The sequence below is a fragment of the Diplotaxodon limnothrissa genome, linkage group LG3 (assembly GCF_057381915.1).
Source record: "Diplotaxodon limnothrissa isolate DT_005_m linkage group LG3, D_limnothrissa_male_GT1.1, whole genome shotgun sequence".
NCBI lineage: Eukaryota > Metazoa > Chordata > Actinopteri > Cichliformes > Cichlidae > Diplotaxodon > Diplotaxodon limnothrissa.
In genome coordinates, this window is record NC_140598.1 from 62464075 (window position 1) to 62486078 (window position 22004).

A 22004-nucleotide genomic window follows, 5' to 3' on the forward strand; every position below is an offset into this window, starting at 1 on the left:
TCATCACGTTTCTTACTAGAGAAAAGCTGGTAGACACAGGATGGGACTACAGACCCAGAGCATCACTGACGGAGCATGTTATGGAGCTTTAGCTCCAAAAAGTGGAGGCAGGACTGGGAAAAAGCTCATCTGAGATGTCAAAAGATCTATTTTTTCCTTTCTTGAGCTGCTTTTCCCCCCCTCCAAGCTTCTCTTGGATGTATTTTCCCCTCTCTGTCTCCCTCTTTTTCTCTCTCTCTCCTTTAGTTCTGGCTGTCCTGTGCTGTTTAAACCACTCAAGTGGCTCATTAAGGGGGCCGCCTGGCTCTCTCTCGTTTCCTCCCGGGCTCCCTTTTTTCTTTCTCTCCCTTCTCCTGGGCCGAAGATTGGTCAGTTAATTATTAAGCAGAGCTGCAGAGTTTCTTTGTCGCTCCTTTAGTGCCTCTTGCCTTCGCTGCTTGAAACCTTGCTCTACTTGGCTGCTGCTTTTTTCGTATTTTCCATTTCAAAGCATTTTATTCCCTCTTTCTCCTCTTCAGCATAGTCTCCTGTTTCTCATCCTGTCCTTGTCTCACTCCTCTTAACTGTGGATGGATACTGATTACTGTCCTCTGCCTCCCTCTAACCTTCATATCAGTATCACTAACAACCCCCTCCCTACGTCCTGCTATCCGTCCTGTAAGCCTCTGATGTCAGCCCTGATCTGTGACACTGTGTTGTTGACATGATTGGTGTCCATTAAGTGTGAGGATGACAGACTCCTTACCTGGCACCCTGGTGGAGGGGAGAAGGGGGGTGAGGCATGACAGACAGGTGGCGTCTAGTGGACTGATGTAACGCCATTAGATGCTGATGAAGAGGAAGATGACGACGGGGTGATGAGAAAGCGCAGGCATGAGGACAGACAGGTGACAGTGAGGGACGGGGTGAGGCTGGTTGTCAGCAACAAGACAAAAGGGGTAAACAGCGGCATTCCTCGGTTTTTAAGGTTGTGCTTTAGATTTTTTTTTTTTATTTGAGCTCATGTTGGAGCTGGAACGTAATCATTATGGATTAGCATTAATGCTAGAAGCAGAGCAAGTTAGACACTATAATTAGAGACATCTCTGGAGCTCATTCACACAGAGAAAGAAAATGTGAAGAAAAGGTAACATTTTACATTAAAGCACATAAATCTACAACTGACAAGCTGCTTATTAGCATGTTAGCGACAGAATGGCTCCTCATCAGTCACAATGTTTATTAAGCATTAACGTCTAAGTCTGCATATTCTGCAACTAGAAGACCATTTAGAGTTTCCTCACTAACCTTCTTATTGCTGTTTAATAACTGCTGAGCAACCTGTTAGCCATGGGCACGATTTGACTTTAGAACAGGGAATATGTTCTGAGTTAGCTGTAGTTTTGTGGTCAGTCACCCACATTTACTACATGTTATTAATCTTGCAGGATGGCACCACCACCCTTTAACCCTCTCAAGGCAGGCGTTGTAAAAGCTAACAACCTGATTACCCCACACACATTTTATGAGGTTTTTTTTACTCAGAAGTACCACTGCAGGTATTCTTTTGTGCATTAGCAACAGAAACTTAATTTGAGCCTGAGAGGGTTAAAGGGCTGTACACATGGAACTAGTGGTGTCATGGCAACCAGCGACCAATGACTTGTAGTCACAGAAGTACTGAGTACTGAGGTAAACATTCCACATCCACCAATGAGAACAAAGAATACCTCTGACTAACACATGACAGGGCTGTGAAACATACAATCTTAAAAAGTTAACTATATAAATAAACATGAAAAATGATATGCTAGCAAACAGACTTTACACATCAATACTTAAAATCATCAGTCATAGCACTCATACTTTAACTGTTATTTACTGTTGTTATGCAGTAATGACAAGGTTTTTAAAGGATAACTGAACTAATGGTCATGGAGCTGTGGAATATTGCCATGAATTGTAAGCTGTTATTACATCTTTTCATGATAACTAATAAAGAGACCAGAAGCAACTAATAACAATAATAATAATGGATTGGATTTATATAGCGCTTTTCAAGGCACCCAAAGTGCTTTACAATTCCATTATTCATTCACTCTCACATTCACACACACTAATATGGACTTATAATTAAAATGTGTATTTTCATATAAAGTATTCCCATTAATAAAACTAATAATAATAATGAAAGCACGTAAGTTACAATAACCCATTTAATATTAGTCACTTTGCGGGATGTCGGGCTAGTTATTCACCTCTTTTAACTTATGCTAATCACACCATGACTTAGCAACACAAAGAAAATACAAACTTTTCCCTCCAAAGTGTTAAAGAAGTGAAGTTACCAGGCTTTATAGGTTATATTTGTGTATATGCAATCAGACAGGGGTGCTCAACAGGAAAGTCTGGGGGTGGTCTGGGTTAATGTGAAGGGTTAACAGACATCAGCGGTAATTACAGACATTGTGTTAAACAGATACAGTGACACAGCAGCAGCGCACGGATGCTCATTCAAGCTTTGACAACACATTTGTTTTCAAGGCACATCTACGCCGACAGAATGAGTCAAAATTAGAGACAAGTCAGACGTCTGCTTGGTGCTTCAGACACGCACACACACGCACGCACAGAGCAGTAATTGAAACAGATGCGTGGTTGTGTGAACACACTCTCTAATCTCTCTTGTTCTTCTCACCCACCATTTCTTTCTTGTTTCTGTCCTTTGCAGTTTGTGTGTGCGAGACGGAAAATGAAGAGAGGGGAGACATATTGAGGGAGAGTCCTCGAGCAGCCGAGAGAACAGAGGAGCCACGACTGGAGGAGGACAGCTTCAAGAACAGCATGATCAAAGGCGGCGAGCGCGTGACCGTTTGGCTGCGGATCGTCGGCCACGCTGATCTCAGTTCCGATCAAAGTCGATTGGTCTGTCGGCCTCTGTCTTTTGGCGGTGCGGTGTTAACACTTAGCCCTCGGGGTTTGTTGTTGGTAATGGGGAGCACGAGGTCAGATAGATGTTGGATTTTCAGTGGAGAGAGAGACTTCCTGCTGCAGAGCAGTGAAGCGCGGACAGAGGAGCGCACGCCAAAGGCAGGTAATTCAGGGTAATGCTGGAGCTCCCACGCCATTTATCCTCCAAAGAAATGAATAACATAACGTGGATCAAACCTCCGCTCGCACATTAGCTACACGACTGCTTAAATTGTTCAGTTCAAAGGACAAGCAGTGTTTTCCTTTGGGGATAAAGGTGTCAAGTGAACATCACAGGACTTAACTGTTTCTGGGCTGGAAGCTATCCGCTGTGCTTCTATACGTGACAATCATATTTTACATTAAATAAAACATGGCTCACTAAAGAGAGCTGAACTGACTGACTGAGGACAGAAACTTTAGTCATTCAGACAGAATGTACGCAAAGGACAAAAATATATTAGTCGAGAAATGTATGTTAAAGGAGGCATGGTCCTCCCCGGTCTCTAGCTGAACCACACATCTTTCCGTAGTCTGACATGCTTCACATTGTGTGACGCAGCAGAGCACCACAGATGTGCAGAGGACACAAACTGCATCAGTTTGCTGTAAATGAATAAAACTGCACAGATAAACAACTCTCCATGTTATTCACTAGTCCAGAGCACAACACCTTCATCCTCTATTTCATTTTTTGTTGCGCCTGGCCTGCACACATCTGGCCACTAAGCAGACTGAAGGTGTGATTTATAGCGACGGATGTTGGTTCATTTAGAGTTTTGTCTCTGTGAAAAGAAATAAACGACGGGAAAAAACTACAAATCTTTAAGCTTATCAGATCCAGCCCAGAGTAAACGAAATGCGTGAAACTGATGTTGGTTTTTGAGAGTTTTTTCTTCTTATGGCTCTGTGTGATGTCAGAGACAGCAAAAATCCTTGATGCAGTCATCTCAGGCACACAGCTATGAGCCAAGAAGCTCCGCCCTCCTGCTGTTCACACCTTCTGTTTATAATAAGACGACAATCAGAAGAAAGTTGGTTTAAAGAAAGGGGGATAAGAGCTGAAATGGCTGTTTCAGTCTGAGGATGAACAGAGGAGCTGCACTCTGGTCCTCTATAAGACATCGCTGATCCATTTAAAGCATCTCCGCCAAAGTCTAAGAATGAAATACAGAGCTGGAAATAAGCTAACCTGGCCCTCTTTGATCATTGATTTAACAGGGTGGATCCAAGCTGGTAGCTGGTAGTTAATGTTGGTTTAAATAAGAAAAAGCAGCAAAGGTGGTGAAAAGATATTAAAAAAAATATGTGGTGTACGAGGAATAAAACATGACATTTACCCTCAGAGTGATGCGAGAGGATGAGGAGGTTGACACAAGAGGCCCCAGCTCCAGAGCCGAAGATGGTGATCCTCTCCGGGTCTCCGCCAAAGTGGCCTATGTTCTCGTTGAGCCAACGCAGAGCCTGAATCTGGTCCAGCAGGCCATAGTTCCCCTTAGCAGACTGATCTCCGGTGCTCAGGAAGCCTTATGTGTTGGACACAAAGATGGAGGGAGGAGAAAGGTGAAGGAGTGTTTTCAGAAGAGGAGGGGGGAGGATGGAGGGGGATGAAGAGAGAACAAGACAAGATGTTATTGGGAAGTGTAGCTTTAATATTTAGCATCTGTCAGGAAAGTGATTCCCACTTTGGCCTGTAGCTCCACTTCTGGGAGGGAACTGCAAGAGTGTAGAGAACGAGAGCGCTCGAGTGTGCAGCACCATCAGTCATCAACAAGGAGTCACAGCCGGTGCACAGAGACAACAAAGGGAGTGGCACAAGCAAGTGCTTTTTCAGCCCCTCTCTTAATGACGTTTTCTCTCTCTAATGTCATTGAGCAGCAACTTCTGAACAGACCTACTCAGAGTACGACAGCCGTGTGTCTGAGGAACGTAGGAGGCCCTGACCTGAATCGTACAAATAACCAGATCAAATATCATCTCACATGATACGAAATAGAAAGAAGACCAAACAGAAACATTTACCTTCACAGGCAGAAGATTGTAGGACAGAAAAAAAAAGCGACACAGGTGCCACAGAAAAATGCATGAATATTCAAGTTCAATTAAAGTACCCCAGCAACTCAAAACACATGCTGTGTGTATCCCATCACACTCATGAAGACTCTGAAATGAGCAAATATCTCAAAGGGAGCGATCTGAATTAACTGAGAATGTGGTCTGATTGGAAAAGCCAAAGCTTCACAGTTCCTTACATGCATCCTCTCATGAGCTGTGCAGGGGCCTAATTTGCATACATAATGTGAACTATACATACCCCGAACACCTCCACTCTATGCATGCAGCACTGTTAGCGCATTAATTATTCATTCGGCGCTTTGTCTGATATAATTGAGTTTAATTTCTTCATTGTACCTCATAATGACACAGAACGCTGTTTTCAAATCAAATTCCCCCCGCGAAACGATAAAGCAGCCGACGCTTCCCGAAGTTTCCCCGTAAGACGACCGTCCCGTTTATCAGAGCAGCCGAATAATACCTCGCCCTTTATGACGTTCGCCGACATTTGCCTCTCACGATTACTGGTAAGTATCTTCGATTGTTCCACCAAAGACCTAAATCTTTCCTATTTGAGTACCCATTAACCGGCAGCCCCTGAGATCCTAACGGGACTTCTAATTAAAGCTTTATTAAAGACAGGTGCACTGGAAAGGTCATCAATTAAGCTGCTACAGTGGAAGCTGAACACTTGTATGCTGGTAGCTGCTCTGATCAGCTCTAACACAAACATACAGTACGTTATCTGCTATGGGTGTCTCAGTAGTGTTATCAAGATAAACGGGAATTTGGGAGCCAGCACACCAACATAAACATTTCTTAATTTATTACACATTTAATCTGCTCAGCGCTGGTTACACTGTGAAACAGCTAGGCCCGACTGTATTTATGGGGTCTAATCATCTGTCTGTGGAGGAAGAATAAAGGAAGGAAAATCTAAATAAAGACAAATAACTCAAGCCAAATTAAAAACTAAAAATACAACCAAGAACTGTATATATTATGTTATAATTGAACAGGAATTATTAGGTATATAAGTGAGAGGGGGGTAAGGGGGACTTACTAAGGGCTTACACATGAGGATGTGCTGCCACCTTGTGGTAAAAACAAGAAAGACCACCTGCATTTTCTCCAAATATCCATCACATACTACAGAAACACATGCTTGATATTATGGCATGACTATGTAGTGGCTATAACTGAGAAATCACAGAGAAACCTGATAATAATTATTAAACACAAGAACATCCAAAGAATTACAGTAAAAAGAAGTTATTGGAATTTACTCGCATATTCGTCTAACTACACACCAGCGAACCTGCTGCACCTACACGAACGCATTAAAACTGGATAATCAAACTTCTTTCCATAAACCCTGAAGCCCCCACACTGGCGGAGCTGCTGCTGAGGAGGGAGGGCGTTTACTGCTCCGAGAAAGGTGGTGAGCTCATTACTGTCCACATGAATCCAGCTCATGGAGAGATGAGGAATATGAAGTTTGTTGCAGGGCGAGGGAGGGGAGGGGAGGGGGGTGTTACCTGATCACCTTTTGTGCATGAATATTTCATTTTAATTGCACTGCACCACAAACGAGCTGTCGATGCTGCACAGAGTTTACGGCAGTAACCAAACTAATTACGTCAAGTACATAATGAATCAATATTTTCCTACATTCTCTTTCGTTTTTACAGTTCACCTTTACGATCCATAAAACAAAACAGATCAAAGTGCGTCTCGAGAAGCATCTCATTCCATTACGGCTTTTGTGCTGCTCTTAAAACACCACAAACACTCACAAATAAGCAGCATGTTTGGGTGCGTTAAATAAGCCGAGCACAAACAAGAGGCAAATAAGCTGCCTAATGCCCTACTGTAATCACCATGATATATTAAACATAACCAATTATGCTAATGAGGTCATTAATTTGGCTAATTACTGCAATGCATAGCAATATTTCTGTGTCAGCACAGTTTCTTGGACAAAGAAGAAAAAGAGAAAGCTCTGGCAGCAAAGTCCAAAGGTGGGAAATAATCATTATTGTGCAGCTTTTTGAAGCATCTATTATCACAGTGGCTGCAAAACAGAGAAGTGGGCCACACAGAGCCAGCAGACACCCCAGATCCTCGTGTTATCTTTCATAACAACCGAAGCCGCCGTCTTCTCTGCACCTCCACGCTGCGTCCATCTGACAGAGAGACAGTGCACAACAGCAGGCCACTTCACCCGTCCTCCCCCCATCTACCCCCGTCTGCTCTAATCTGATAAAAGGCTTGAGGAAAAAAAAAAAAGAAATCGAGGAGCTGGTGAAAACGCAGCAATGCAAGATGAAAGGCGCGGCGCCGCATGAATAGCCTTTAAAATGGCTGTGGTAACGAACAGTGGTTGGGGGGGGGGGGGGGGCGATGAGGGAGGGGTAGAGCGAGGCAGAGATGAGAGTAAAGGAAAAGGCGAGGAGGATAGTGGGTGTTCTGTGAGCCCCGGATAGAGGCACAGTGTTTCATCTGCCTCCAAGACACCAGGGGTTGGTTCACATACACACACACGTACACAGAGGGACACTGATCAAAGGCTGACGCCACAGAAAAGACTGCCTCCTTTTCTCTTTATCTCTCTCTCCTCTCCCAAAAACACAGGCCGCACACAACACACACATGTAAGCGCGCAAAGACACAGGGATCAAGCGAGTACGTACTGTAAGCACCCCTCCGAAACGCTCCACAGACTCCAAAGTGTGCACGCACCTCTTCCGGAATTGTGAGCACATGCACGGCAAACTGTGGTGCATCTATCCTGCACAAGTTTGTTGTTTGTGCGCAGCTATTTCTGTCATTATGATCTGTGCGTACAGGTGACAAACAGCACTCCTCACAAACTACATGCCGCACAAAGCCAATGTTAGAGGGTGACACGGGTGCCAGGCAGCAGAGTAATTATTGTTCATCAGGTGTGTGTGTGCGTGTCGCTCAGAGAAATGAACAGATGTGGTGGCTCGAAGCATCTGAATAATGTATAGGACACACAATTTCAATATGTGGCCGCGCACACCCACACACGCGCACCGCTGCCTGCTTCTTTCCGAGGTGATGAAAGCCACCTGTGTGCTGGATAGACTGCACATCCCCAAACTGTTTCTAAGTGCATAATTCCAATTACAGCACCCCATATTTTATGCCACCATCGCCGAAGCTGGAGCGCGCGATCATCCCGCCGCCACGTTAAACGTTTTGCGATTTTTCAAAGGGTCACGCTGAGTGATGCAAGGAGAGGAGGAACGATTTGGAAGCAGGAGAAAAGGGGAAATGAGAGTGATTCCCCTCATTTTCTTCGACAGGCTTAAAAAGGAGCTCTTTTTTTTTTAATCCTCCCACAAACACCACTTTGGCTTAGACACAGCGATTGGCTAAGGGTGATTCGCTCCGCTCTTCTCTCTACTTCCCTTTTGTGCTGGCTCTCTATCTAAAGTTGTTATTGCTATTGCCAGCCTGTGACAACCAAATTATCTGTGAAATTATTCAGATTTTATGCCCTCTTACTGGGCAGGACCCCTGTATATGTGAGTGTGTGTGTGCTGAGATGTGTTTGATGCCAGTCCTTTCCTGAGCAGAACAACACACCAAATGAGAGGGTTACCTGCTTAACATTAGAAGCAGGGAGTTCAATTCGCGGCCTTCCTAACGCTTTATTTTGTATTTATCCTCTCCTTCTTATCGCCCAAATCCTCCTTTTCTGTAACAGTCACGTTTGATTGTTGAGAAAACAAACAGCGGCGTGTTAATGGTGATGTAAAATAAAACAGCGGCCTCTCGTTTTTAAGGTATAAAGCTTTGAATCAATCAAACCCTATTTTGTCACGCTGCCAATCAATGCTACTATATTCAGTAATTACCTCTCTGCCGGAGTCTGCGGTTTCTGGGCTGGAGTTGAAAAACCACTGATGCATGAGGGCTCACAAAAATCACTGTATGCATGGATCGATCGGGCCCAGCATTACACCCGTCTGATACCGTGTAGGTCCATCAACACAGCTCTGATTTAACAGGGCGAAAAACGGAACATGTGGGGGTCTCCGGTGATGTCGGGCACGAGGGGAAAAGCAACTGATCCTGATGCTTCCCAGCAGAACATCACATCGTTATCATTCATTTTAACTCTTCATCTCTTAACAAAAATCCACGCAGAAGGACACTAGTGGCTGTGAGGTGACCCAAACCCAAACTGAAATTCAGCAACTTGTAGCAATAACGGGTAAAATAACTGCAGCCAAGTGAAGTGGGGAGATTTATATCAACCTATTTTTGAGGTTACCAAAGTAGTGTGTGAAAAACTTTACATGTTAACAGGTTTTAGTTGTCTCAGTTGCTGATTGGTTTATGATCCGGCTTTACTGATAGTTTACTGTCACTGGCATCGGCCTCAGTGTGGAACCTTTTAACACAGATCTGTACTGAGTTACTGCTATCGCTGCTAAAACGCCCCCTGAAATCATTCAGCAAACATGGGGTAACTTTTAACATGGTGCTGAAACAGGAAGTGGAATTTATTTGTTAGCAGAGAGCTAGATTTACTGAGTGGGTCAGATTAGCGTGGCACTGCAGTAACCAAGAAAAAAAGAAAAAAAGCTGATGGGTGATACTAAAAAAACTCCTAAACAAAACACCAATCTGTGAACACAGAAGCAGCAGGTTCATTTCAATAATGATCAACACAAAGAACCGAGAGCAGTACAAATTAGCGAGTTGCAAACGAGCAGACGCGACGAGGTAGAGCTCTATTAACAACAAGCACCGATTGATATTTGTAATCTCACAGCACATAATAAAGAGCAAGAGCAGGTTTTAGTCATGAGGACAGGCAGCGGGAGAAAAATGCACATGTTTGGATGCAGGAATGAAGTTTTCCATCAGAAGCTAATAGGGAGCAGGCAGGGTCGGAGATGGTTCTTCAGTCTGTGTCTGACAGCTGATGGATGTCCAGTAGAGCACAAAATATTACATGCAGTGCAGACATGTGAACATCACACTCATCTGGTCGCAGCGGATGGCCCCGCCCCTCCCTAAGCCTGGTTCTGCTGGAGGCTTCTTCCTGTTTTTCTTTCCCACTGTTGCCAAGAGCTTGCTCATAGGGGATCATCTGATTGTTGGGGTTTCGTAGTGGCTTGAGTTGACTGCTTTGGTAATTTTTTCAATGAAACTGAATTGACTTTCTGTGTGATACTGCAGGAAACTCCTATTAGCCTAACCAACCTTCACTCATATTAACGGCTGTATTCTGACAGACATTTTAATAGAAAATATGTGAAGGACAGTGAGTGAAATGCTGATTTGTGATGCTGAAGAACTGTACACCCTCATTTCACAGCATCTCACCTGTCATTCCAAATAAATGAATTCTCCTAGTGGCAACTGCGCAGCCGTATGAAGGTCAGGTAAGAGGTAAGAACAATAACGTGCACACATGCTGTTACCTCAAATACTCAAAGGTGTCAGCAAATAAACCAGGACCTTTTTTCTCAAGAATCCAACTTTCCGTGTTTCGTATTTGAATCATTAATAGTTGAATATGCATCACCTTTTTTGCACTCTGTCTCTCTCCTCGTGGACGCTCCTGCATTCACTCTTATGTCATTCATTCTTTCATCTGCCGCGTCCCTTGTGGTTCTGACTCTTTTCCTTTCAGGGTTGGGTTTGGAGCTGGAGCTGCTAGCATCTGAAGTCCTGACACTGGTGAGAGAGAAACCAGGCCAGCTCCCAGCAGAGCACGACCATATGCACACAAGCGTTTCTCGTAGCCTTCAATCTGCCCATGCGGGCTTCTGTGTGTGTGTGTGTGTGTTTGTGTATGTGTATGTTAAGCATGAAGGGGTGTGATTGCTCTGCTCTTGTTTTTGTCACAGGCCAGTCCAAGTGTGTCAGAGGGATACAGACGAACACACACACGTGCACACACACACACACTCGGTCATACTCTGAGGGAGGATGGCAGCAAAGGAGAAGTGGCTGACAGAGACAGAATGAGTCACAAAGGGACAAACACAGTGAGAGGAAGTGAGATGATAGATTGCCAGGTGTGTGTGTGTGTGTCCACAGGGATGAGAGAAAGACCAGTATCTATTTCACTCTTCTTCTTTAACAAGAGTCTTTATAGAGTGGAGGTGTGCGTCTATCGATCAGGTTTTGTTGCCCTGTGAACACTTTTAGAGCCCTGAGGAACAATAGCTCATCCTCCTCATCACACACTCCCATCATGAGCTCTCTCCGTGTTGTGTGTGTGCGCCTCCTTGTCTCCTTTTCTTTGTGTTTCTACATCTCTTCTTCAGCTGAATTCTTTCGCCCCACTCCTGTTTATCTTTCATTCAGCTCCTTCGGGTGTGTCCGTCCCCGGGGTCTTCCAACCAGTCAGAAGGTAATGGCGGGTGAAATAGGGGTGCCGTGGGCCAGATCGGACACGATGTATAGTATAGTCCAAGCTGTGTGCATTGCACTAGCACACAGCTGCAGTAAGTGTTTTTAGTCACCGGCACGGCTGGCACAAGAACACAACACACTGAGTTTCTTTATTCGCTCATTTGCCGACCCGTTCACAGGATGCGACGTTAGAGTCGATTAGTGTGTTCCATCCAGAAAATGCAATAATTGTTGGCTTGAAAAGGATTAAAGCTGTGTAGAAATGTTCCAGGTATTTAAAAGCAGTGAAATTGTGCCTAATGAATCAATGGTTGACCTTAACATGTCTAATTGTTTTCATGCTGAACTTTAAAATCGTTAAAAGGCAGAATAAAGAATTACAAGTGTCAAACTGAAGCAGCAGAGGATGAGATATCCATATGGCGCGTCCACACTGGAAGCCAGTCGCTGGTTCGCACATCACTTTGAAGCTGATGTCATTCCAAATAAATTAATTCTCTGGTTGCCGTGGATGTTCCAGGCTCCAGTTTCCTAGGTGACTCTTTAATGTATCTACTACTAGGTCATGTGTCAATCAGCACCACTCTTCAGTGTCACTTCAGTTGCTCGGCTGGAAGACATTTTTTAAAATCTTGGATCCCGCATGTTTCCGGCTGCCAGCCGTTATCTTATTTGCTTGAAGTTTTGGAATGTCGTTCACTTTCTCTGGTCTCTTCCAGTGCGGATGCAGATTTAGTTTACAGAATTGTAAAGTTCCTCGCCTTCTTCAAGGTCATCATCGTGGGCAGAGATGCAAATGCTTGCAGCATACCTGCTAGTTTTAGCATGCTATGAATCTCATTGTGATGAATTGGGCTGGTTCATCTCTCACCGGCTATCTGCAAAAGTCTGATGTAGTTACACTGCAAGGTGCATGTGAGCAAGTGATTAGATCTAAAAACAGTAAAGACTGAGAGCTGCACAAGGAGACAAAGCTGAAGGGAAAATTCAAATCTGCCACAACTTTTTTATTTTTTGCATAAAGCTTTGGTGTTTTTACCTTCAATAGCTTAAGAACCTGTAATTCTTCCTGAGAGCATCTTTTATTAGCTCCTCGTTGCCTGGTAAATGCCAAAGTGTACCAACTTCATGCCCCCAGTGGGCACAGCAGGCGAAACAGTTAAAACTGTGCAAGCTACATATTAAACCTGACATAACCCCGAAGACATCGCTGGAGATCATTCTCTCCACTTTTAGCAAGTTCCTCCAAACCCTTTCTACAACTATTCCTGCAGACTTGAAGTGTTTAAAACATTTAAGGGCAAATAAAAAAAGGCAACACAAAGTGCCAAAACTCAGCTTCACAGAACTAACGTCTGGGTCCAGCCCGTGGAATAAACCACTTATACAGCGCTCCTGTGTCGAGACACAGGGAAAAAGGAGCGAGACGAGAAAAGTGGGGAAATGAGGGGAGGAAAAACAAGAGCTAATGAATCCCCGAACTGGTGTCCGCGCCTGCTCCAGCAGCAGCAGCTGTGCGGTGGTTAGATTTACCGAGCAAAACAAACAAACAGCAAAAATAAATGGGTAAACACTCCTTGTGGGTCTGCGGGGGTCTTCGAACGCGTGTCTCTCGGAGTATCCGACTGTACTTATTTGTATGTTTATCTGCATATTTATCTGTGTCTGTTTGTGTGCGTGCGTTTAGCTAATCACAATTTCACAATTTCACCCTCTTAGGCTGCAAGTGGAATGAATGGATGTGAATCTGTGGAGCTAAAAGTAAACCCCTGCTATTCCACTACACACTGGCAAAGTTGTGAAATACTTCAAATGGATCCCATGCTGGGTTTGGCCTACATACTGTAACTCCACTACACTGCACTGCATATAGCCAATGTGCTACAATTTAGCTGAGCTCGGGTGTTGTTTAGCTGCAACCGTTGCCACTTTTTGGAGTCTTGTTAATCAGACCATGTGCCGCGGCGTAGCACAAACGTCCCCTAACTATGTAACAAAAAGCAAAAGAAAAAAGGCGATGACACAGACGGGCTCTGTTCTCGTTAACCAGCCTCCTTTGTGCAGCGTCCATAAATCAATCTGTTATTTACTATTGTGGAAGAAGTTCTTTCTGTGTTATGATGCATCACTAAATTGGGCTGAGAGCGAACAGATAGTCCTACAATTTTCACCTCAATGCATGTCAATGAAAAGGGACCGCTCCATATCTGCTCCTTTTGAAAATGTGTTTGAAATCATTATTCAGCTGCTAACCTCCATCTCAACTCAAAGAGCCGGCCTCGCTGGGGGAGTGTCAGTGTTAATATGCTCCTCTGCTGCAACCGCTTAAACCAAACCTCTCCAAGACTCACTCTGAGCTAACCAGTATATCGTACGTCTAATTCTCCCTCCCTCGCACACACACCTGTACGCATTTGTTTTTACACGACCATCCCACCCTTTTAAAGCACAACAACTCTGAGATGTCTGATGCTTTCCACTTCCGCGGTGTTGTAATTAAAATATGCAAATGGCATCATAAAATGTGTTTCACTCTAATGACTCAATGGCAGTCGTGCCCGATGCCTTCGGCTCTGAAAGGTTACCGTCAGATAAGACTGCTTCACATCAAAAGTCAGGCTGACACGAGCCCGCGTGTTTGAGAGACAAAGGGAATTCTGGGCTTTATCTCCGGCTCATAAAGAAACTAATCTGACTTCTGCCTCTGAAGTTTGCGGAAGACAGCTTCTCAAATCCCCCTCGTATTGCTCATCCTCGACGCAAACACTTCTGCACGCGCGCACACACAAACACACACAGGCTTTCAATTACTTTGACCTTCTATGTATTTTTGAGTAAACAACTTAGATAAATAATGTTTTGAAAAAATGCTGCACTGCCAGCTCCCACGCAATTTGGTTGTGTGTCTAGGTTCACACACACAGACAATATTTTGACACAGTCATAGGGCTTAAACCCGGGAAAATTTGTGTGACTAACACATGTTTGGCTGTGTGTGTGGGGAGGTCCTCCCCCAGGAAATATGTCAAACACGTAATATTCTGCATTCTTCTTTTTTATGTACAAATTCATTAATTTATGTCAGGAACACATTATTATTTGTTCATATCATAAGAAATATTGTTCACTCGGCTGCTGTAACAATGTGAATTTCCCAACTCTGAGACTAATAAAGGCTACCTCATCTTATTTTATCGATAATGAATATTCAGTGTTGTTATGATTTATGTTACTTTGTTATTTGTTTGTGCAACTAGGGCTGCTCGATTATGGCAAAAATGATAATCACGATTATTTTCACTGAAATTGAGATCACGATTATTTGACGATATTTATTTAACCCTTTAAGACCTACTATAGAACCAAGTCCACCAGAGCTTATATTATTTTTTTTACATGCTGTAGTGCCATTTGTGGGAGCATTTCAAGTTGCTATACATCAATACAACTGTTATAGCCCATATTTTAATAATATGTATGCATTAAGTCCATAGTAATTACATAAATTGCAAAAAAGTGCAATAAACTACAAAAAAAATTGAAAATCGCTTTTGTTTTGTTTACATATATTTCCACTTGGAGAAATTTAAGAGGCTTATCCCTCAAAACTTTAAATACAATAAAGTTGCAAAAAATAGTTTCCCACCACAGGAAATTTATTTTGAGTGTCTTCATAGTTTTATTTTGGAGATACACCAATTTTTATACACTGCAGGAAAAACAAAAAACAATCCTATGATGCAAATTTGCAAAGAAAACAGCATGTGCATCATTTCACTGTGGGAAGTGATAGGAACGGCAAAGCGTGTTTCTGGAATATTATGTTTTTGTTCCTGCAAGCGCTTTTTATGCAATTTTTGCAAAGCTATATGTGGAACGAAACCGTGACCGAGGACAAGCTGATGGCATCAGATGTAAGTACAACTCCTCCGGTTTCATATGCAAAACAAATTATTGCGCTAGCTTACACGGTTCAGGTTCTACAGGGATTTAAAAATAGTTACGCAAAACGGAGCGTGCTGCTCTGACCGGCTTTAAAGGGTTAACAATGACTTTAAAAAAATAATATAAAATAGTGTGCAACACCACTGAAGTTTTTTTTTTTTTTAAACTCTCTTTTCAACCAACGGCAGTCACTCTCCAAATAACTTCTGCTTAGCTTTCCGAGCTTCCCTCGGGTCCTCTTAATCAGCGGTCTCCAACCTTTTTTGCGCCACGGACCAGTTTATGCCCGACAATATTTTCACGGACCGGCCTTTAAGGTGTCGCGGATAAATTAGGGAGGGGCTAATAATCGGCTCAGTCATTTTTAATGATCGTTGAAAGCCCAGATCGTAATCGTGATTAAAATTCGATTAATTGAGCAGCCCTATGTGCAACTGAAATAATGACTTCCTGAATAATGTACTCTATGATGTATGGGGATGCTGGCACGTATAGACTCACTGTTCAGAGCACTGTCTCCAGCTACAGTGTAAATAAAGGTTTTTTTTAAGTAGGCATACTGCAGGGGTGTCCAGCTCCAGGCCTCAAGGGCCGGTGTCCTGCAGGTTTTAGATCTCACCCTGGGTCAACATGCCAAAACTAAAGTATTAGTTCATTAGCTGCCTGTAGCTGCCTCCACCAGTGTGTGAGAGTGAGAGTGAATGAATAGTGGCATTGTAAAGCGCTTTGGGTGCCTTGAAAAGCGCTATATAAATCCAATCCATTATTATTATTATTATTATTATTATTATTAGCAGGTCTCTGGAGAACTTCAAGATATGTTGAGGAGGTAATTTAGCCATTTAAATCAGCTGTGTTGGATCAAGGACACATAAAACCTGCAGGACACCGACCCTCGAGGCCTGGAGTTGGATATGAAATTTAGCGTCTATAATTATATACACTGTTGCATGTCAGTAAAAACAAATAAGAATATTTCCCACTGATATATATAATGAAATAAAAAAAATTCCATATTTCAACATCTTTCAGCAGATCAACAGATCAGAGTTCATTTGATGTTTGGTATTCTTAGAATCATCAACGATTATGAACAACAACTGTGAATCTTTATGCTCTGCTCACATTATTTCCATAAACTCCAGAAGAGAAAACTAACTACACTAATGTAAAATTAGTTATACCCCTTTGGAAACAAAAATGTTACTTTTACAGTTCACTTAAACTTGCTTTGTTAGGTACACTTTAATGCCAGGTTGGACACCATTTTTCCTTCAGCACTGTCGTCATTCTTCACAGCATTAATTCAACAACATGCTGGAAACATTCGTCACAGATTTGAACATTTATTATGTTCAAGAAACCAGTTAGAGATGACCTGAGCTTTGAGACATGGAGTGTTAACCTGCTGGAACTGCGGTCATAAAGGGATGTACATGTTCAGCAACAACACACAGGTAGGCTGTGGCACTGAAACAAAGTTCAGTTGCTTCTAAGCGGTTCAAAGTGTGCCACACCATTACGCCACCAGCATCCTGAATCGCTCATACGAGGCAGGTTGGGTCCATGCTTTTATCTTGTTTATGCCAAAACCCTACCATCAGAATGTTCCAGCACAAACGGAGGCTAATTAAAACCAAGAAACATTTTTGCAGTCTTCTGTTGTCCACCTTTGGTAAGCCTCTGCAAACTGTATTATCATTTTCCTAATCATAGCTGAAAGGAGTGGCTACTCCTCCCCTTCCTAGTAGATGCACTTAGGGTATGAATTTGAAAATCCTACACCGCCTCCTTTTCTAAGTATCACATTCACAAACTTGAGTGTCCACGCCGCTCCGCCTGAACACTCGGCAGGTGACGACAATATCCCATCAGCCTTTTACGGCTGAGGAATAAAAAACAAAGAAAAGAAAAACCCAAGAGGTAAAAATACACCAAAACAGTAACAAACAGCTACAGTCCCCAGTGAATACTGAAAGCGTACATGAAAATCCCATCACACTAACAGCAGGATAACAGAGGTAGAGTGCATAAGCACGTACTATCAACCTGAAGTTAAAGGCTACTGGAGAGCTTCCATTATTTCTCGCAATAATAATAATAAACAACAACAAATAAGTTTGCCGAAGGCTTTTGTCAGAGGTGATGTTTTTCTCTCTTCACTGCATCACTTACAGATGGAAAACGCCCCTCCTGTGTGAGAAGCCAGATAACGCTGTTTGTCGACCTCGTGATGTGTGCTTTGTCGTATCGCTCCGAAAGCACACGGGGAAAACCGTGAATGAAATCACTCTCGGGAGGACCACGCTCGTCTCGCTGCATGATCAACTCACAAGACGGGTCTGTGTCGGGAGCACATCTATCACATCTGTAACGCGTGCAGAGGAAGTACCAGAAGATGATTTAGAATGTACAAATGGAACAACATGAGACTGTCAGAGGAAACTCCGTCATTCCTCAGCGTTCGCACTACTGGAATAATCGACTTCATGTATGATGTAGCACACGGCAACCAATTACATCCAGTGTTTTCAATGTTCAGCCTGCGGGCCCCGGCAATGTTTAATGTGACGACAAGGAGAGAGCGCAGAACATTTCATTCATACCCTACAATGATGCAGCAGCACAGAACCAAAGAGAGAGCACTCCTCTTCAGTCTCATAGAAGATTGACGTAGCCACTATGACCTACATCCACTTTGCAGCTTAAAGTCTCAGCACCAGCGTTTGATTTCTTTTTTTGGATGTAACCATATTTAGACTAGAGAGTGACGTAATCAAGAACAGCAAGCTTGGTAAGCGATCACATTCATAAACTGTATGGGTACAAAACATAAACACATAGAGACAAATGCTGCTAATTAGTGCTAATAGTTTAAAAAAAATAATTTTACTTGAAGCACAAGCTTCTTGGATGAATTTTACTTGAAGTAAAACACTTTATTTGACAAATAATTAAATTAAAAATGCCTGAAATAGATCGAACAACAGAAACAACGTGTATGGTTTAGGGACTTGAACTAGCTTCTACAGCTCCAAGCTTAAAGACTCAACACAATTAAAACAGGCGCGTTATGAAAAACGTCACCGAGCATTCGGTTATTATGAAAGGGGGAAACTATTTATAGTTAACATAGTATTTAATACTTCAACAAGGGAGTCTAAACGTATGACATGATGACAGCCCAGTTATCACAGCTATGCAAAAGGCAAACAGAGAATAAAGTAAACTCATCATCAGATAGGGAAAAACAACAAAAGATTGAATGTTGGAAGTCTCCAACATCTAAATGAAAGAACTAAACAATCTGCAGTGCAAGCAGTTACTGCAAGTATGTGTCATTTACCTTCAAAGACAATGTGGTATCTATTTCTTCTCCCTCCCACTGTCTGAGTGTTATTGAATGCACTGGCCCCTATCTCTCCTCTAATTCGAGGTCTTCCAAGACAAGCCCAGGCATGAAACCTCCATCATGTGCACGTCAGACTGTCCCTGAGCTGGTGACACCACAACTCTGCTGACAGAATACAGTACATTTCATCTCCTTTCTTCTTTCTTCATCACACTGCCCATCACTCTTCCCTTTTATTCTCTGAGCCAGAATAAACTGCGGGCCTGTCTGTACACGACAACTGTCTGAGCTTCTAAATGACCCAATAAATTACCTGCTGTGTTCAATGGAAAGGAATTTTAATTGCCTTTTGCCAAAAATCAAGATACTTTATGTGTGCAAGAATGGCAGAGCCTTTGGATTATATCCAGAGTGTGTAGTTCGTTACATAATTACTCAACTGATTGATTGCTAGTTATAGTTAACTTTTTTCCAGAAAAAAATGAATTAATTTGCTCTAAAAGCTGCCCGTGAAACTCTCACATTATTATTACCTGCATTTAGAATTTTATAGAATTTAATGTTTTCCAAGATGCCATCCCATGCATTCAAAGTTACACTGGAAACTGGGCCTGTAAGAACAATGTCAGCGAACCCATATTAAAATTTCCAAACTTGAGCATTAGCCACAGCTGGTTATTTTCAGAAAAAATAATTGAACAAAAACCCCAAAACACAAGTTTGAACCATTCAAATATTGCATTACATCCACAAGAGGGCAAGCCAATACAACAAAAGCTGCAACTACTGCTACAGGTTTAAAAAATCTACATAACCATGCAGTCCAAAACAGGCAAAGAAAACCAAGACTCCACCAGGAACCTATGTTGCATTTTCCCACAAACCCTATAATAACTGTGTAATAACAGTGGCACAGCCTGCTAACGTAGCCTATCAACATATACACATACTTATTGATAGACTACCTTAGCAGGCTGTGGCTAATCTTTTACCCCACATAAGTATTTTCTTAATAATTTAAATATAATAATATATTGTTGTATTTATTAACTTAGAGAAATAAGCAACAAAAAATGTAATTGCTTATTTTGAAAGTCAATTTTACCAACAAAGAAGAAGAACTGCGAAGTAAAAGAAAATATCTAGCATGTTATCTAGCAAATTGGCATGTTTATCTAATGAAGGTTTATCTTATCTTATCTTAATCTAGACCTACTTTGAAACAAAATTACTATAAACCTAGGCTCTCAGGCTCCTTTGAATCCAACCTGTGTCTCTGCAATTGAATCACAGGGACCAACTGAGAGGACCAAAAAAGCCACTTTTGAGACCCTTGTACTGCCTAAGTCAGAGGTGTCGAACTCCAGGCCTCAAGGGTCGGTGTCCTGCAGGTTTTAGATGTGTCCTTGATCCAACACAGCTGATTTAAATGGCTACCTCAACATGTCTTGGAGTTCTCCAGAGGCCTGGTAATGTACTAACACTTTAGTTTAGGTGTGAGAGATCTAAAACCTGCAGGACATCGGCCCTTGAGGCCTGGAGTTCGACACCCCGGGCCTCAGTAAAAGGGCAAGGTTGTGGTTTGGGTAGCGTTTGTGTGTGCGTCGTTCTGTCAACTCGTTTAGGGTGGGGTCATGTCAACAACCCATTAAAATCTGTCTTACATCCACCACAGTCTTTCACCCTGGAGAACCCATGGGGTCAAATTTGACCCCATGGGTTCCCTAGTAAACCAATGGGGTCTGACCCCATGGGTTCTCCAGGGTTAAGGTCAACGTAAAGATTTATTGGTCGAAAATTGACAAAAAGCCTTATATTATTACGTTATCCCTCACTACAGAGGATTTTGAATTTTGAGATATTCACATGCATGACGATCGACAAGCTATACATTTTAATAAGTTATACATTTTTGGAAAATAACCAGATAAATCTTTTGACTTAATTCTACTTTGAATTAATCATTCATATCCGTCCAATTAAATTCCTAATTATATTGACTAATTATCACCTCTTTCTCTCCCCGTACTAGCAGCAGTGCACCTGAAGCCTGCAGCTACGCCACACAGCTGTTCCAGCTTTGCTACACAGCGTGCTGTATCACCCCCAGCAGCACCGCGTCTAACAGTGTTAGCATTCGGTAAAGCCTGTGAGAAAGACTGACAATGTTTGATTGTTTTTGTTTTGTTTTGGGGCATTTTCCCTGAAAAAAAAATCAAATATTGAGTTTATGTTTTTTAATGCTATAGCATACAATTATATGTAATGTAAATGTAATGTAATTCTACATCTGTGTCAGACTTTTTGTTGTTTGTTTTTAATAAAAACTTCCAACTTCTTATTGATCTGTACTGAAAGTCCTGATAAAGCATATTTATCTCAGATAACAGTAATTAAAAAAACAAGGACGTATATTTCAGCAAATTAGAGAGAAATTAGAGACACATTTTCAACTGGCAGAGCTTAATAAGAATGTTCAAGAAATAAAAAGAAAATCTGTTTTTATCAGAACAAAGAACAAACACAACACTCCAACATTCTGACTGCAGTTCATAATGGAGAAAAAATAAAGTAACAGCATGAATACAAAGTAGGCTCATTAAAAGGCTTGCTATTCACACAAAGTTTCATCCCTTCCACTATGCACTCAGCTATCAGTCGGAGGGTGGGAAAAGTCTTCTTTGGAAAAGTCTGTAACGTGACCTTCGATTCTGAAAGTGGCTGAAATGCCAGAATCACAGTAGAGTGTGTGCTCTCTGGAAGCTCCGAGATGTCTCCTACGTTTATATGTTTCATGCATCACCTGTAATCCTGCTGTATATCCTGAAAGGTCAGCAGGGTTTTTGGTACCGCCTCTGAGTGGTGGGTAGCTCTACTGTGTGATCACTGTCATTGCTCTCTGCAGAGTCGAACAACAGAATAAATGTTAGCAATATGATGCAGAATACACACTAAAGTTTGGTGACCTGCCCCATAATCCGGTCGTTCCTGTTGCCCCCCTGTTTGAGTGACAGTAACTGATATGGGGGAATGGGCAATGGGGTTAATGTGCACTCACTGAGGTAATGCTATCCACCCTCCATAATGCACTGTGGCCCAGTGTAGCCATACACACAACACTCCACACAATTTTCAACATAAAGACAAAGAATGTAGACTCTCGCTGCAGGAGAGCTTATTTTACATATAATGATGAATGACTCAGCCTACTGGAATTAGTGACCACTGACCTATAGCTCCACTAAACTCTTCTATTTTCGTATGTATGAAATAGCTCACCTGTTAGCTGTGCCTTCCC

General features: G+C 42.4%; 1 protein-coding gene across 3 annotated transcripts in view; it reads right to left on the reverse strand.

The window, feature by feature from the left end:
• Nucleotides 1-22004, reverse strand: part of nlgn2a (neuroligin 2a) — a 158469-nt gene that overhangs the window by 8243 nt on the left and 128222 nt on the right. For 2 of the 3 annotated variants that reach the window (XM_085351073.1, XM_085351072.1), the window contains one exon: nucleotides 4290-4475. In XM_085351073.1, the coding sequence (XP_085207199.1) occupies nucleotides 4290-4475 (186 nt within the window). Of the gene's footprint in view, nucleotides 1-1250; nucleotides 1279-4289; nucleotides 4476-22004 lie in introns of all 3 variants that reach the window. The other variant, XM_085351074.1, reaches the window with a different exon arrangement.